This window comes from Sarcophilus harrisii, chromosome 1 (assembly GCF_902635505.1).
Source record: "Sarcophilus harrisii chromosome 1, mSarHar1.11, whole genome shotgun sequence".
Classification (NCBI taxonomy): domain Eukaryota; kingdom Metazoa; phylum Chordata; class Mammalia; order Dasyuromorphia; family Dasyuridae; genus Sarcophilus; species Sarcophilus harrisii.
The window spans coordinates 102,091,246-102,107,999 of record NC_045426.1 but is presented as its reverse complement, the minus strand read 5'-3'; the positions used below and the strand labels follow the sequence as shown (position 1 = coordinate 102,107,999).

General features: G+C 36.8%; 1 protein-coding gene across 2 annotated transcripts in view; it reads left to right on the top strand.

Annotated features, from left to right (window-relative positions):
- The window catches only part of ADAMTSL1 (ADAMTS like 1), a 1,023,200-nt gene that overhangs the window by 910,556 nt on the left and 95,890 nt on the right, over positions 1-16,754 (top strand). For both annotated transcript variants that reach the window (XM_031961469.1, XM_023497962.2), the window contains one exon: positions 9,218-9,428. In XM_031961469.1, coding sequence (XP_031817329.1) covers positions 9,218-9,428 — 211 coding nt within the window. The remainder of the gene's footprint in view (positions 1-9,217; positions 9,429-16,754) is intronic.

The window sequence follows — 16,754 nt, the reverse complement described above, 5'->3', positions numbered from 1 at the left end:
AACTTTGTCTTCTCTAGAACGGAGAACAATAAGTTAGTAAACATTTTTTTTGTTTTTGAAGAAATGCACATCATAATAAAAAACAATGGATGGTTTTTAATAACCTAATTTGAATCCTAGCACAAGCTTTTAATAACATACAGATGTGAGCCTGATAGTGTCCCTTTAAATCACCCTGTGATAATGAAACATCAAAGAGAAACAAATATATTCTACCCCCAGGGACCTTTGAACCAAATGTTAAAAATAATTTCTTGGTCATTTTTATGTGGTTAAATATGAAAACAACATGAGAGACCTCAGTTTTATTTCTCACATAAACATTTTTCAGTGTGGAGAAAGCTTTGGCCGGGACTATCTCACGTCTAACACCTGACACCTGTGTGAACAGAAACATTCTTCAGTTGTGAAGGGAAGGCCTGCAGCTGTGTCTATGTCCACGCAATGACTGAATTAATCACACACTACATCAATAGCTGGCTTTCTCTCCTGTCTCTTCACATAGCTTAACACCGGAGACGGGAATCTCCGCTGGGAAAATGACTCTGTCCTTTGCTTTCCGTTGCCCGGGATCCAGTTGGATTTATGGCAGTATCCCCAGAGGGATTGACTTACTAGAGTTAGTGTGGTACTCTGTCCTCAGGCAGATTTCTTCCTTTCCCCACTAAGTTTGGCAATGACATCCCCAATGATGTGAAAAGATTTAAAAGGCTGTTGGGCAAACTTTTCTTAAATATTGGACTAGCCCCTGAGGAGTCAAAGACAGAAATAAAAGTCTTTGGTATTAAGGTGCTAATGTTCTTTGCGGGGAAAAGCACGCACACAGATCAGTGCATATAAAATACATTCATAGTAGACACAAAGGAATTTAGAGGAGGTAGGTGGTACAGTGGAAAGAATGCTGGGTCTGGATTCGGAAGGCCTGAGTTCAAATCCAATCAGACACTTACTAGCTGGGTGACTGTGAGCAAGTGATTTAACCTCTGTTTGCCTCAGTTTCCTAATCTGTAAAATGAGGATCAAGTAAGATAATAATTGTAAAATACTTAGTATAGTGCCAGGCACATAATGGGTGCTATGTAATTATTAGCTGCTATTGTTATTATTATTATTTGGGGTAGGGAAATAAAAAACTCTAGTACATGATGAAATTGTTAAGGCTTCCTGCAGGGCCAGCTAAATGGTGCAATGGATAGAGTACCATTTCTTGAATTAGGAAGAGGTCTGAGTTCAAATTTGACCTCAGACACTAACTAGCTGTGTGACCATGGGCAAGACCCTCATTGCCTCAAAAAAATCAAAAAAACTAAAAAAAAAAAAAAAAAAAAAAGAATTTTTAATTAAATCATTCTTTGAAAGAATATAGGAATTCCTCTTGGTAGAGGTGAAGAAGAACAGCAAACTGAACACATCTGACAGTCAGTCTCAAGGCACACAATGCTGTTTTGTATGTGTGAAAGCAGACCAGTTTAGATGGAACACAGAAGTAGGAATGTGAGCTCACCCTGTAAAGATCATCTACATTCAGATCATAAAGGGCTTTAAGTGACAAATGTGGGAGCTTGTGATTTTTATCCTAGAGCTAAGAAGCTACAGGTTCTTAAGCAGAAAATTGGCTCAGTCAGACAATCAGTAAATATTTATGAAGCACTCCCTATGTGCTGGGCACATGCACTTGAGAAATACCAATTTTATAACTTCATGCAAAATGAACTGGAGGGACCTGATTGATACTTGTAATAATCTGTTGTCCATTCCTCCTTTCTCTTCTGAGAGAATTTTTTTGGGAGAGATCAAAATCATCGGAGCCTAGAAATTTAATAAGCTTAAATCTTTATGCCTAGAAAGTAGGGGAACAGAAACTCAGGCTTCCCTAGAAGCATCCAAAGACAGACAAAAAAATTAATGCAGACCAGAAGAGAAAGAGGCAATGGGGCTGTTCCTGGTTTTCAAGCCTTCTGCCTGATTTTTTTTTTTACTCCCAGTCCCAGGCATGCAGGCAGATATAAATTTGCACAGAATTACAAACCCTGTTGAATATGGTGAGAGCCAGAATGTCTGTGGTGATGGAAGGAAAGAGATCATGAAGGAGGGCCTGGAATTGGGGATTTAAGAACTGACATGAATGATGACATTTCTCCTCCAAAGTTCATGTCTTCTAAATGAAAAAGAAGACTGTTGAAAATAAATTCCTAGGCTGTTAGGTTTCTGTTCTCAGTAGAAACCAGCAGATTTGAAACTACTCAAGAGAATTCTGAAGGAAAAAGAGTTCTTACATTGTATTGAGTTCAGCAAGGAATGTTGCAGCTTCTTGTCATTAGAGAGATGGATGGAAGAACAAGGATTGAGATAGAAGCAGTTTGAGGGCACCCACTCCACGAAAATATGAAGGATTAAGACTTAAGTGAAGTCCATAGGCTTTTAAGTGAAAGAGAGACTCAGAGGACACCATATGAGGTGTAGAATGGCCTCAGAAAGCTCTGTGAAGGAAGTAGTATTTGAATGGGTTCTTTCTTGAATGGTAGGGAGTCTTCAAAGAGACAGAAAGTCAGGAGATCACATTTTGGGTGGATACCAGATACCAGATACCAAAGGAGGAAATGAGTAAGATGTATTGTAGGAACAAATAGTTAGGCAGCTCAAATTGAGAATAGGGTTTTTTTTTATAACAGAATAGTGGGAAATCATTTAGAAAAAAAAAAAAGTCAGAGCAAGACTGGAAAGGGCATTTCAGGTTCTTGAAGGCTGAATATCCTAAGTCTTTCAATAACTAAGAGGAAGAAGATTGAGATATAAGAATATCAATAATAATAATACATACTTCTATTGCATTTTAAAGTTAAAGTCTGTGAGATGGGTTAGTATATCATTACCCCCATTTTACAGAAGATAAAACTGAGACTTCAACTAATAAGTAGTAGAGCTGATATTCATAGTACAGTACATAAAATTCAGAGCTCTTTCTACTACCCTAATCCTAAAGGATTTATTCAAAAGCAACCAGAAGAAAAGTTTCTTTATTCTCCATAAGTTTGTAAATCTGTTTCTTCCTCCTCCATACTGAAATGATTCTGCAGCTTCACACAGAATTATGCAATTCCAAATGTAGAAGCAAAGATTGTCTAGCCTATAACCCTACTTCTAAGCAGAATTATAGATAGAATGTCTCAGTCACAAAACAATCTAGTCTATATTTTAATCCATTGTCATCCAGAGAGCCAAGGTCTGATGGAATGAGACAGAGGAGTGGACAGTTTTGCTTGGGTCAGTTTGGAAAGTAAGAGAACAGGAGCGTATATGCCTCCTAGAGGCAATGGAAATGGCCTAGTCAAGAAGGAATTCTATCAAATTCTTTTTATAACACAGACATGGTGCTAATACCTAAACCAGGTAGGGGCAAAACAGAAAGAAATTTATAAACCAATTTCCCTCATGAATATTGATGCAAAAATCTTAAATAAAATATTAGCAAAGAGATTAAAGCAAGTTATCACCAGGATAATACACCATGACCAAGTAGAATTTATATCAGGAATGCAGGATTGGTTCAATGTTAGGGAAACTATTAGCATAATTGGCGATATCAATAACCAAACTAACAAACATCATATGACTATCTCAATGGAAATGGCGTAGTTGGAGCCTTACTCAGCCAGGAGTGAGTATTAATCATGATGCTGATGGTGATAGCTAATCTTTACATAGTACTTTGCAAATATTATTTCATTTTATTAACCCAATAATTCTAGGAAGTAGGTGCCATTATTTTTTATATTTTACAGATTAGGAAACTGAGGCAGATAATGATGAAGGGACTTGCTCAGAGTCATTTAGCTAGTTCTCCTCTGAGGTCACATTTGAACTTAGGTCTTCCTAATTCTTAAATGCACTGGATGCCTAATATGGGGCATCAAAAATTAGAATAATTTCCACAGAAGGGATTGGGTCCACCCACTTCACAAGTTTGACCAGCTAGAGTTTGCATCAGGTATATAAATTCATTACTTTTCTGATATTCTTCACAAACGTGGGGTTCCCCATGAATTGTTTTTAGAATAGAAGAAAAATATGGTATTAAAGAAACAGAAAGAATGTGAACTAACTAAAAAATAACTGTGTTTTTAAAGCATTTGTTATTTATTTGTTTTTCAGTCACAACTGACTCTTCATGATCCCATTTGGGGTCTTCTTGGCAGAGAGACTTGAGTGCTTTGTCATTTCTTTCTCCAGCCCATTTTACAGATCAAGATTCAGCATAAAGTGACTTGCCCAGGATCACACAGCTAAATTTGAATTTGGGTCTTCCTCACTCCAAGCCACTGACACTATCCACATTGTCACCTAGCAGTCCTTTCAAGGTAGAGTCAAAAACCCAGCAGCACAAAAAGGTTATCATCTGCAAGGATTGTGACCTCTTCTACATAAAAATAATTTAAAAGATAAGATACATAAGTGGTATGCTAGAAACAGTGCTGGAGTCATGAAAACCTGGGTTCAAGTCCTGCCTCAATTAGCTGTGTGACCCTAGGCAAGCCATTTAAACTTTGCTTCAGTTTCCTCAACTTATAACACTAGCAAGCTGGACATGTTCATGGCTAGAATCCTCTCCAGCTTAAAATCTCTTAGTTTATTTTCATTTTAATCTTCCGCCTTCCCATCAGAAATCAAACTCTTGCTATATGTGATACATCTTTAACCTCCCTAATAAGGCCAAAAAACTATGTAGATATCAGAGAATTTTTTAAAAGTCATTTTTCTACTGATAATTGAGCTATTATATATGCATACATACTTTATATATATATACACACACACACACACACACACACACACACACACATATATATATATGTATAATTTCAGCTTGTTTCCCATGGCATTATGTACTACTTTCACTCTTTGTGATTTTTGTCTTTAAAAAAATAATTAACAATCATTCTGTATTTTTATTTTCTTTCTTTTTCTTTGATCTCCACCTTTAAACTTTAGGGACCTTCTAATCTGTTCTTGGAAATAGTTTGGTGGGCTATAAGAAGATCTGGCTGCTGATTTCCCTCTAGGGACTTCTCTCCTCATTTTCTCTTGCTGCTCCCTACTTTGAACCCTCTGCTGTTGTCAGACTGATCTCTTCACCATTTCCTTGTCCATCCCTAACCTTGGGGAATCTAAAATATGAAATCTAGCTGCAGGAGACCCAGAGTTCATCAAGCCCAAGGTCCCTGAATATGCATCTCTTCTCCAACCCTCCTACCAAGTGGTCACCCAGCCTCTAGTTAGAAGTCTTTCCACTTTGGTACTACTCTCATCTTTCATCAAGCCTGACTCTCCCCTGAAACTTCTGCTCCTCATTCCACGATCTAGAGATGAGAGCTGAATCCTTTCCCTGTCAGGATTGTTTACATTAAATACTTGACAAAAGCTATCATTGTCCCTCCTAACATTTCATTTCTCCTAGTTGAGGCTCCTCAGTTCCTTCAATGAATCCTTTTTATGGAATGACTTACAAGCCTCACTCCATCCTGGCTAACCACTTCTGGATCATCTCCCACTTCTCTGTATTCCTCCTAAAGTGTAATAATGTACAGTATTCCAGATGTGATGGCACCAAAGTAGAATGTTGAAAATAGGTTGAAAATGCAATGGCTTTGGAGTCAGAGAACTGAGTTTAAATCTCACTTTGGCTTCTCCCTCTATGGCACTGGACACTCGATTAAACCTCTGTGAGTCTCAGTTGCCTCAACTATAAAAATGAGAAGATTCGATAATCTTCTAACTCTGCCTTCTTTTTCCAAATATTGTTTTAATGAAGTCTGAGATCATCATCTATACTGTTGACTCAAAGAAAGCTTTCGAGTTCACTAAAACCCTCAGATCTGTTTTTGTCAGAATGTCTAGCTATGCCATTTTTATTCCATATTTGTAAATTTGATTTTTTTAATGAAAGGGAAATCTGTGTTCCCTTCCACTCTCTCCTCCAATTATAGAAATACTACCCTTTCTTTGGAGTTCCCCTTAATACCCATCTCATGCAATAAGCTTTTTCTTTCCATAGCAGTCTTTACTTATTTACTATCCCCTGAATTGCTGGTACACTTAGTCTGCTAACATACAGTTTACCTATTAATTAGAGGTCTCCTCTTTCTGAATTTCTACACTGAGTCAGACAAGATGATATTTAGGCCCGAAAATTCTATTTTTGTGATAATAACATTTTATGGGTTTTGTCTTCTCAAAGAGATTGTAAGCTCCTGGTGGGCAGAAACCACAGCTTATACTTTTATATCTCCCACAGTGCCTCATTCATCACTGAGCACATTGTATTTTAAATAAATGATAGACTCAGAGGAGTCACCAATTATCTACTTCAGTTAATCCAACCAATCCTCTTTCAAATCCTTGCTCAGAATTTCCTCACTTGAGGACTCCTTCCTTTAATAGTGCCATCGCACTCTGCTCTTTTTATCCCCTTCTTTTTTCTGTGTTCTGCCCTATTTAAAGTCACACTGGTTAACATGTTACTTTATCAGGGTTCTTAGACAAGAACCCATCTTTGATTTCCTTTTTATGTTCTATAACCTACTCTGGATAGTCTCAGAAAAATGTTGCCTGACTTGTTACCTGCTTTCTAAACTTAGAAGAATTTCAATGAAAACAAATGACCTATAAGCATTTTCAAAACAATCAAAGGCTACTAGGCAATAACAGTAAGAGAAGGCTGTATACAAGCCAATGTTTCATGCTGACTTGACTCAGAAAAGGAAAACCTCAATAGGAACCAAGAAATGTATGTTCGTGGTGGTGTGTTTTTTTCTTCCAAACAAAAATACCATTTAAAATTTTTTTTGGATAAAGAAATGGGCTTTTATTCTCACCCAGGAGCCAAGGGCAAGGAAAAGTTCTTGAGATGTAAGAGCTGTTAAGCTGTGACCCGCCAATAGAAATAATAGTCATTTATATCAATAACAAGTGATGAGTTTCTGGAGGCTATGGTCTCTCTGAAGGCAAAAAAATTTGGCAGCTCACATAATGAGCCCTGCATCCAAAGAGATCTGTCCCAGAAGGGCTAAAATTCCTACTTTTGTACACCTAACTCAGACATGTCCCACTGAGATGTGTCAGCTGCTGAAGGTACTTGGTGCCCATGCTAACTCTGATCAGGGTCTTTATAGGAAATCCAGGGACTCATCCCCAGAGAAATTCTCAGAGACCACATTCTGACTTTGCTTAATGGGCTGCCAAGTGACCCAGCTTCTTTACAAAAACAACAAGAGCAAGCATTTTCAACAGATTCAATGGTCAGATTGTGTTGGTAGGAAGCAGCAATTGGGAAGCTGGTTTTAAGATTATAGAATTTGGAGCTGGGAGGAGGCTTAAAGCTCAGTTGCCTCATCTTAGTCATAAGGAAGCTAGACCTTAGATAGGGGGAAAGAATTGGCAGAGGTCACATGTAGAGAAAGTAGCAAAGATAAAATTCTCCTGATTGCTGATTCAGATTGCTTTTTCCATCATGACACTGGCAGGGCAATGGTAAGTAAGGGTCTCATTGGAATCAAGATGTTAGCCAAACAGAGATACAGAAGACAATAGGTAAAGATGAGTAATATCAGAAACTAGAAATTGGTGAAGGAAGAAGTAGCTATGGTAGTATTATTTGGGAGACTCCTAGGAACCCTACTCCCCTCACCCACAAAATTTCCTCCCTTGGAAAACAAAAAAAAAGTTTCATTTTTACTCTTAGAGACTTAAAACTCACAATAAAATAAAAAACAATATAAAATTGTTTCCTTAGATCAAGTTTTTATATTAAAGATTGTCACATATCTCCCAAAAAGTTATATTCCTAAGTAATGCATATGTTCTTGGTAACCTAGGTAAGCCAGAAGCAACAGGGAGGGATTAGGGTAGGATGCCCACAACTTTGGTAAATGAGGATAGGAAAATGTATATGGCTAATGAAAAACCTCTGAAAGCCAGAGATTGCATAAAACTCTTTTCAAACCGGCCATGAACAGCAGGATGAGAAACCACAGCCAATATAGGGTCATTGATATTTCTGCTCTTACATCTGCCATGATCTTCTAGACCAAGTTCTGGGGTTTTCGATTTTTCAAAACCAGGTAGTAAGTAGCCAAGGTTCTGAAAATCTCAAATCTAAACTGGGGGGCAGTTGGGTAGCTCTATAGATAGAGTGCTGGGCTTAGAGTCAAGAAGACTCATCTTCCTGAGTTCAAATCTGGCTTCAGACACTTCTTAGTTGTATAATCCTGGCAAATTACTTAACCCAATTTGCCTCAGTTTCATCTGTAAAATGAACTGGAAAAAGAAATGGCAAAACACTATAACATCTCTAAACCCTAAGTGGTGTCACACAGAGTTGGATATAACTGAAAAATTATTGAAGAAAATGGATTTCTCCAGAACTGAGCCTTGAAGCTGAGTTTCATCTTTATCATTTTCATTTCTGAAGTCAGATCAAGAGGAAAAAAACAGAATGGTTTTTGTTTTGTTTTTCTTTCATTTCACCTTAGCTGGCTTCCTCAAGCCACAGCTATTTGAAACAAACACATTTAGGTTCTCAGCTTGACTGGCCTTTTCAGATAATAAGACTCTCCTTCTCTTCACTTATTTCCCCTCTCAAAGAACTAATGTATTTAGCAGACTTCATTTCAGTTACATTATCCAGTACCAGGTAGTGATGATATTTTTACATAAGACAGAGCTACAATTCTGGGCCACAAAAGAATTTTTTTTGAAGAGATTTGGAGCCAACAACTTTTTACTTTGAAGCAAAAAAAGCACAGATTTTTTTTTATCTTCCTGAGACAAGAAGCTGGAGAGCAGGAGGGGTTCCTGATCTGGTATTCAACACTAGGTGCCCCTGTGTGCCCATACCCTGAAATTGAATCCATTTCATCATCACAGAAGAGGTAGTTTGTGTCTTTCTTAACAAAAATGGGGATGATTGTGATAATTATTCAGGGTTTTGAAGTCAGAATGCATGACTGCTATTATCATCTGTTAAGATTCAAATATTAGGAAAGGCTAGGGTGGTAAGAGGAGGGAATTTGATTGGGAGGCCAGTTCCATTCTTGCCCAATTTGCATAAGTTCATAGTTGCGAATTTTATTCTTTAACAGACACGCAGTCCGGTGAAGACACGTTTGTGAAACCTCTGCACAGAACATTCAGGCTTCCTCTTTCTCTGATCTCTCCTTAGGTGGGAGATTGGCAAGTGGAGTCAATGTAGTTTAACCTGTGGAGTCGGCCTCCAGACCCGGGATGTTTTCTGCTCCCACCTACTTTCCAGAGAGATGAACGAGACAGTGGTATTGGCAGATGAGCTATGCCATAAGCCCAAGCCCATTGTCGTACAAGCTTGCAACCGTTTCAACTGCCCACCAGCCTGGTACCCTGACGAATGGCAACAGGTGAGAGCCACTGTTTGTATCTGCTGTGGGTAGGAGACTTGCTTGATATGCTGTCTTTCCTGCATTATTTAAAATTAGGTGATTGCTGAATGTATCTAGATCTGTCTACTAAACTCTCAAGTCTCCGATGGAATAAGAAAACATAGCAAAAATCTTCCTAACAAGTAGAATTATTCAGAAGTGGGATGGGTTGTGTTGCCTTGGAAGTTTCCCTTCACCAGAGGTCTTCAATCCAAAACCAAAGTACCACATATGATGTATGGGGATACTTGTTCAGGTATGGGTTGTGCTCTAGCACTAGATGACCTTTTAAATTCTGTGATTCTTTGAAGCTGTGCTATTGATTCCCACATTGGCAAAGCATTCATTTGATTTTTTTTTTTTTTAGGTTTGGTGATAAATCAGTCTTGATCTAGTTATACTATTATATACATACATATTGGAATCAATACAACATATCAGATCAGGTCCATAGTAGGCTTTTAATAGCAGAAAATGCCAGAGGAATCCCCAAAGAACCAAGGATTTTATTTTTAGTGGACGTAGAAGTTGAAAGACTTACAGGGATTGAATGATATCTATACTTCTTCCAGGATCAATCAATAATTATGCTTGTTATTTTAATACTTCTGGTATCCATGTTTTTATTGAAGGTAGGAACTTCCATGAAAGCCTTTATTTGATATTCTTCATGAATTGTTATTCATTAAAAAATTCATCATCCAATGGCCAACCTTACAGGGCTGAAATTCTTTAAATTTAGCTAGACTGACTCTTAGAAAACAGCATTATTAGTTACCATTCATTTTTGTAGAATCTCTCAGAGTTTGAAAGCCATTTGCATAACTTTTGAGAATTCAAGGTAATAGTTTACATTTCATTGAAGAATCAAAAAAAGTGGAGGATTCATACTCAAGAATTTTTATTCCATAATTGAGGTACCCCCTCTTCTAAGACAGGTTATAGATTTTTTTTTTTGCTTTAATAAGTTTCTGTGACTGAAAACATTCGTCACCTAGCAAAGATTAATATTTAAGAATTATGTTATGCCATTTGAATTAATGTTTATGATGGAAGAAAAATGCAAAAGGATTGGGAGATCATAAATTTAGAGCTGCAATTTTGGCAGCTAAGTGGCCCAGTGAATAGAGCACTGGATAGAGATAGGAAGATCTGAGTTCAAATTTAGCAATAAATTTGGTACTAACCTGTTTGCCACAGTTTCCTTATCTGTAAAATGAGTTGGAGAAGGAAAAACCACTCTAGTGTCTTCATGAAGAAAACCTCAAATGGGACCACAAAGGTTTGGGCATGATAAAACAGCTGAACAACAACAAAAATTCAAATACTATCATAATGCAGATGATAAAACTAAATCTGAAAAAGTTTAAGGGACTTTAGTAAAGCCAGATTGAAAGCATCAGCCTTTACTTTCGATTCTCCCTAATATTCAATCAGTTTCTTGCCTTCCTAAGTCCAACTGCTCACCATATCTCACACTTTTCTCTCCTTGTATGACCTATCACAATAATCTCCTAATTACTCTTTTGGACTCTAATCTCTTTAATCCCTCTTTGCATTATTGCTAAATTGATATTTCTAAAGAACAAATCCAATCATGTATAGTCCAAGAAGCTTCAGCGGTTCCTTAATACCTCTGTGACCCAATACAAGCATGTCTATCTGGTTTCTATCTTTTCAAGAGTATTACAGATTAGTCTCTTTTATACACGTGATAGTCTAGCTAATCTGACATAGTTGCTGTTTATCTGTCTCTTATTTCCTTAACTCTGTTACCCATTCTTGGAATGTTCTTTCTCTTCACCTCTGCTTTTTGGAATCACTGGCTTTCTTCAGATGTCAGCCCAAATGATACCTCTTCCATAAAGCCTTTCTTGATTGTCTCAGTTGCTAGAGCCTCACATGATTTATATTTGGTTTTTATACATTCTATGTGGTTCCCCTCAATGGAATATAAGCTTCTTGATGATAGATACTGTTTATTTTTACCTTTATATTCCCAGGACCTAACACAGTGTTTGACACATAATACATTCTTAAGAAATTTTGAATGAGCAATTTGATTTGACTTTTATCAATTAGATTGATTGGAACACATATGGCTATGTACATAGATTTATTTATTTACAAACCAGAAAGAGTCCAACTTCCTCCCTTTCACAGATGAAGAATCCAAGGCCCAGAGTTATTACAGTATTTTCCAAGTCATTCCAAGAGAGAATGATTTCATTCCAAGTTCACAAAGATGTCAAATAGCAAAGGTCTCATGACCCCAAATCAAGTACCTTGTTACCTATAGAGAACCTCCCCCAAATTTTTCAAATATGATCACTTTCGCCATTGATTTATGTTAAAACCAGAAGAGCCTAGAAAGACTCATAGAGATTATGAAGCCTTGGGTGAAGGGCTTGGAGATGTGAATATTGCTTTTATCACTACTTCCAATGGAAGATGATTATATCAGAACGATATGGGCAATAAACAGCAGGCTAAGAAGATCATGTCAAAGAATAGTTTGCCTTTCTGAACTAATTTACAAAATTCAATACTGGTGAGTTCTTAGCCAGAGACAGAGTGCACATGGGACATGACACATTATAGTGCCAATGAATAATATCTTTACTTGGAAACTTGCTGAAGGAGGACTTTAATAAAATGAAAATTCATCCAGATAAAGATGAGTCCCTAGACACGATGAGTAAACCAGATGCCATAGAGAGCTAATGATTCTAAGAGACAGGAGTGAAGAAGGGGATACATTCCAGGAAGTATGGAAGACAAAATAATAGTAATGGAAATGTCCAAGAAGGCACATGACGGGAATAGAAATTATTGAAAAAAATGAACACAAAATCTTAAGAGAAAGAAACCTCTAAGTTTCATGAATCTTTGGTAAGGTGGTATTCATAAGTTAAATTTATTAATGGAAGGACATGTCTTATTCAGGAAGAAGTATATAACACTTTGTGTCCAGATAGTTTTAGTCTCAGATTTCATGACCTTTGAGGAAGGAATACCAGATAGAAAATATTTGAGTCAGAAGGAAGGGAAGAAAAAATAAAAATTATTCTTACAACATTTTTTTTAATTTATTTTATTTTCGTCTATAAAATAAAACAAGCATTTCTGCAACATTGTACAATAAAAAAAGACGATTGCACATGAAACTGCACATCTATGTACAACTTACTATTCTTAAAAGCATTTTATTATGGATTTTATCAACAGTTGGAAGATATTGATGGCAAATTTCTCATGGAAATCCCCACATTTCCAAAAGGCAGAATGTATTCTTATTTGGAGACTACCATTCAATTTAACCAACATTTATTAATCCTCTCTCATGGGAGAGGCATTGTGATAGGGCTTGGGAGATACAAAAACAAAAATAAGCGTCCTTGACTGTAGGAGCTTATATTTTATCAAAAGAAACTGTTCATGTTGTATGTTTATAAATTTTAAAATCACACCAAAGAAATGCAAAGTAATTTTGGTAGAGGCAGCAGCACTGCATTTGGAGTAATCAGAAAGGGAATTCTATGTGGAGGTGCCCCTTGAGTCAAGTTTTCAAGGAATATAGTGATGCTAAGGGGCAAAGATGAAGAAGAAGCATATGCTAGCCTAGGACTAGGAAACAGCTGAGCCCTGAAATAAAAATAAGAAAGGGCATGTTATGTGGGAGAAGCAGTAAGAATACAAGTTTGGCTGGAATATAGAATGCATGAGGAATGATATGTATGAAGTTTGGACAGATAGATTGGAGCTAGATTGTTAAGGGCTTTAAATGCCAAATGAAGGGAGGTTTTTTGCTAAATTTTTTTTATTTGCTATTAGAAGCAATTTGTACCCTGAAGTTTGCTAATCTGAGAAATGATGTAGATATACCTATGATTTAAGACTATCACTTTAGCAACTGTGTAAGGTTATGAGAGAGATTAAAATCAGGGAGACCTTTTAGAAGACTATTACAAGTGAGAGATGATATAAAGAGCATAATCAGGCTTGTGACTGAAAAGTAGGATAGTGAAGTGAGACCCAGTACAAAAGAAGGATGATTAAGACTTGAAAACTGATTGGATATAGAGAGGAAAAGACACTGAAGCTTGGTGAATGATTGAATTTGTACTAGGGAAATTATAAGTGGCAGAGGGAGTTTGAAATATTTATAGAATACAGGTTGAAAATGTCCAGTAAACATTTGATAAATAGAGTTAGAGTTCAGAAGAGAGACCAAAGAAAGTCACTTGGATCTGGGAATCTTCTGGGTAGAGTTGAAAATTAAATACACAGGACCTGATGAGATCAGAGGTCGGAGAGATGAAAAAAGACAGGAGAAAAGAGTCCAGGACAGAGCCCTGGGATTAACACAAAATCAGATCATTTTAGCTTTTATAGGTCCTCAGTAACTCTTTCCAGAAAATTTGTTCAGCAACGTTAGCTTCCTCAGACTATTTCATTAAAACTAAAAGAAAACAAGCCATTATATGATGTGTTTGGCAGAGTAAGTCAACAGTAACTGTGAAGCAATTCTCAGCTAATTGGCTCTTATCTCAGGACACTAGTGCAGTAGATTGGAGTGCTGACATTCTTTTATTCACACCACAGCTGTTAATAACACACTTGTCTTGGAGCTTTGGATTTCTCCACAATACCTCTTACAGCAGCGGTGTGAGGTATACAACTCACAACAAGCTTTTGCATTTATCCGCTTATACACTGTTCGTGATCCAGAGAGGAGGCTTTTAAGCTTCTCATTCTTCACACTCAGGCTACAATTTCTTTCTTTTTTTCTTGTGCAAAGGAATAGGAAAAAGTCTGGGAGATGTCTGAAAGGTCCATTTAAAATATGACAGACAACTGCTCTGGTGAGTGCTGAGTTTTCATTGGGACAAAAGCCACATCTCAGTGTTTGGTCAGACAAAAGTGTGATCAGGGCAATCCGTGTGTGGTTTTCCCAGAGAAAAAAACAGCGTAAATTGTATGGATCACCATCTGTCAAATGTTAATGTCACTTCCTTTGTTTTCTTTGAAGCCCATACTTGACAAATGGCAAATATCCAACATTTACTCATACTTGGATGGGAGGGAGAAAGAAGGATGTCTAAAATACAAACCTGTCTTAGGAATAATTAAAAGTATATGATGCAGAACTGTAATTTTGGCTTGGGTAGCTGCCTGGTCTTTCTTTGTTTCTACTATTCCTTGTGTTCATTCTTTCCCACTTTTATTTCATCTTCTAGTTCTGCATGATGGCCCATGTTTTTTTAGTCCCAACATATTGCAAGTCTATTTTGAGATATGAGTTTTTCCTTTTGTTTTTGTAGAGATTAAAATATTTTATTTAGTATATTTATTTTTAAAAATTATTTACTCAAAGTATTCATTTATTAATATATTTATAATATTAGTAGTCTTCCTTAGTTTCTCATAAGTAAGGCATGTTTTATTCTTTTCACTTTTATCTCCAGTGCTCAGCACATAGTAAGCATTTACTTTCCTCTTTACTGTCAGTTTTTGACTCAAAATGACAATCCCTGAAATGGAAAACTATAAGTTTAAAATTTGGTCTTCTCCTGCCTTTGTTCTTCCTCATATCCAACCAGTCATCAAGTCCATTCAACTTTTCCTTTCCAATGTCTCTCTCTTTCTTTCGTCTCCTCTTTTCTATCTCTGGTATATAGTATATTTATATAATATAATTATAACAAAGGTCTAACTAGTCTGTATGTTTTCCATTTAATTAATTTTTCTAAAATACCTGCTTTGATCATGTTACTTCCCTGCTCAGAAATCTTCAATGGCTCCCCATTATCTATGTAAGAAAGTTAAGATTTTTAACTTTAATTTGAGACCCTAGAGGGCCTTGAGGCAATGTGGAATAGTGGAAAGAATATTAGATAGGAAGACAGATTACATAGGTTTAAATCCTGGTTCTTTTACTTAACTACATGAATGACCTCGTTAGGCAGTCAACAAGACAACAACAAGAACATTTATTAAGCCCTTACTATGTGTCAGGCACTGACAAAAAGAAAGACAAGGAACTTACATTCTAATAGAGAAAGACAATGAAAAGGAACTGAAAAGGTGGGGTAGGAGAGAATGAGGAGTATCTGAGCCAGGAGCACAGTAACAAAGTTTATAAAGTAAGACCAACCAGGAGAGGAATGAAGAATGGATGGGTGGGCCATTGCCCAAAGTGGAAAATTGGAGAAGGGAGCCAGCATGATGGAAAAATATTTCAGGGTAAAAAGATTCCAGGTGCTGAAGAAAGTTCCAGAGAAAACTTGAGTCATGGCAACAGAGTTCATAGAGTCAGAAGCATAGCCGGGAGGACAATTCAGAAAACTGTTTCCTCAACTATAAAATGTGGGGTTTTGAATAGTTGGGTTTTATCTACCTCTTTCCCCAGTTTTATTTTTGACCTATCCCCTGAACAATCCATATTCTAAGAATCTCTTCTCAAATTATATTACTTTTCTTAGATCTCTGCTTCCTGAGTCCTATCCATTCTTCAAACTCAAGCCCAAGATTAGTCTCTTCCACAAAGATTTTTCTAACCTCTGCAGCAAAATGTCTTTCCCTTAGTTCAAATTTCTGTATAGTTTACTTCCTGTATCACATCTCATACAATATTTTATATAGATATTTTCATATGGTCTCTACTTAGATATGAGCTTCTGGAAAGCAGGAATCAGGTCTTTTTTGTAGCCAAGAGTGTCAACCACAGGGTAGACAAAGCATTGAGTACAAAATACCCAATGCATTTGTGGATTTCCTGGAAAAAAAAAATCCCTATTCCTGATTGAATACTAATTAAACATAGGGTATAAAGAATATTTTTGGAGTCTTTCCATCAGAAACTTGTATAAAGCACAGCATTAATCCTACTTTGAACTAGAAACCTCATTCATTGTCTAATCCAACCTACACTGTCAAAGAATTCCCATCTATAATGGCCCACAATTGGTTCCCAGTGTGGTCTCCCAGATTTTATTTGAAGTTTTAGTGAGGAGCTAGCTAGATGGCACAGGGAATAGAATGCTGGCTCTGCAGTCAGGAAAATTCATCTTCTTGAGTTCAAACAAGGCATCAGACACTTACTAGCTCTGTGACATTGAGCAAATCATTTAGCCCTGTTTTCCTCAGTGTCATCTTCTGTAAAATGAGCTGGAGAAGGAATATAAAATCATTCCAGTATCTTTACCAAAAAAATCCTAAATGGGGTCACAAAAAGTCACACACAACTGAAAAATTACTGAACAACACTGAGGGAAGCACTCATTTCCTGAAAAGGACTCTATT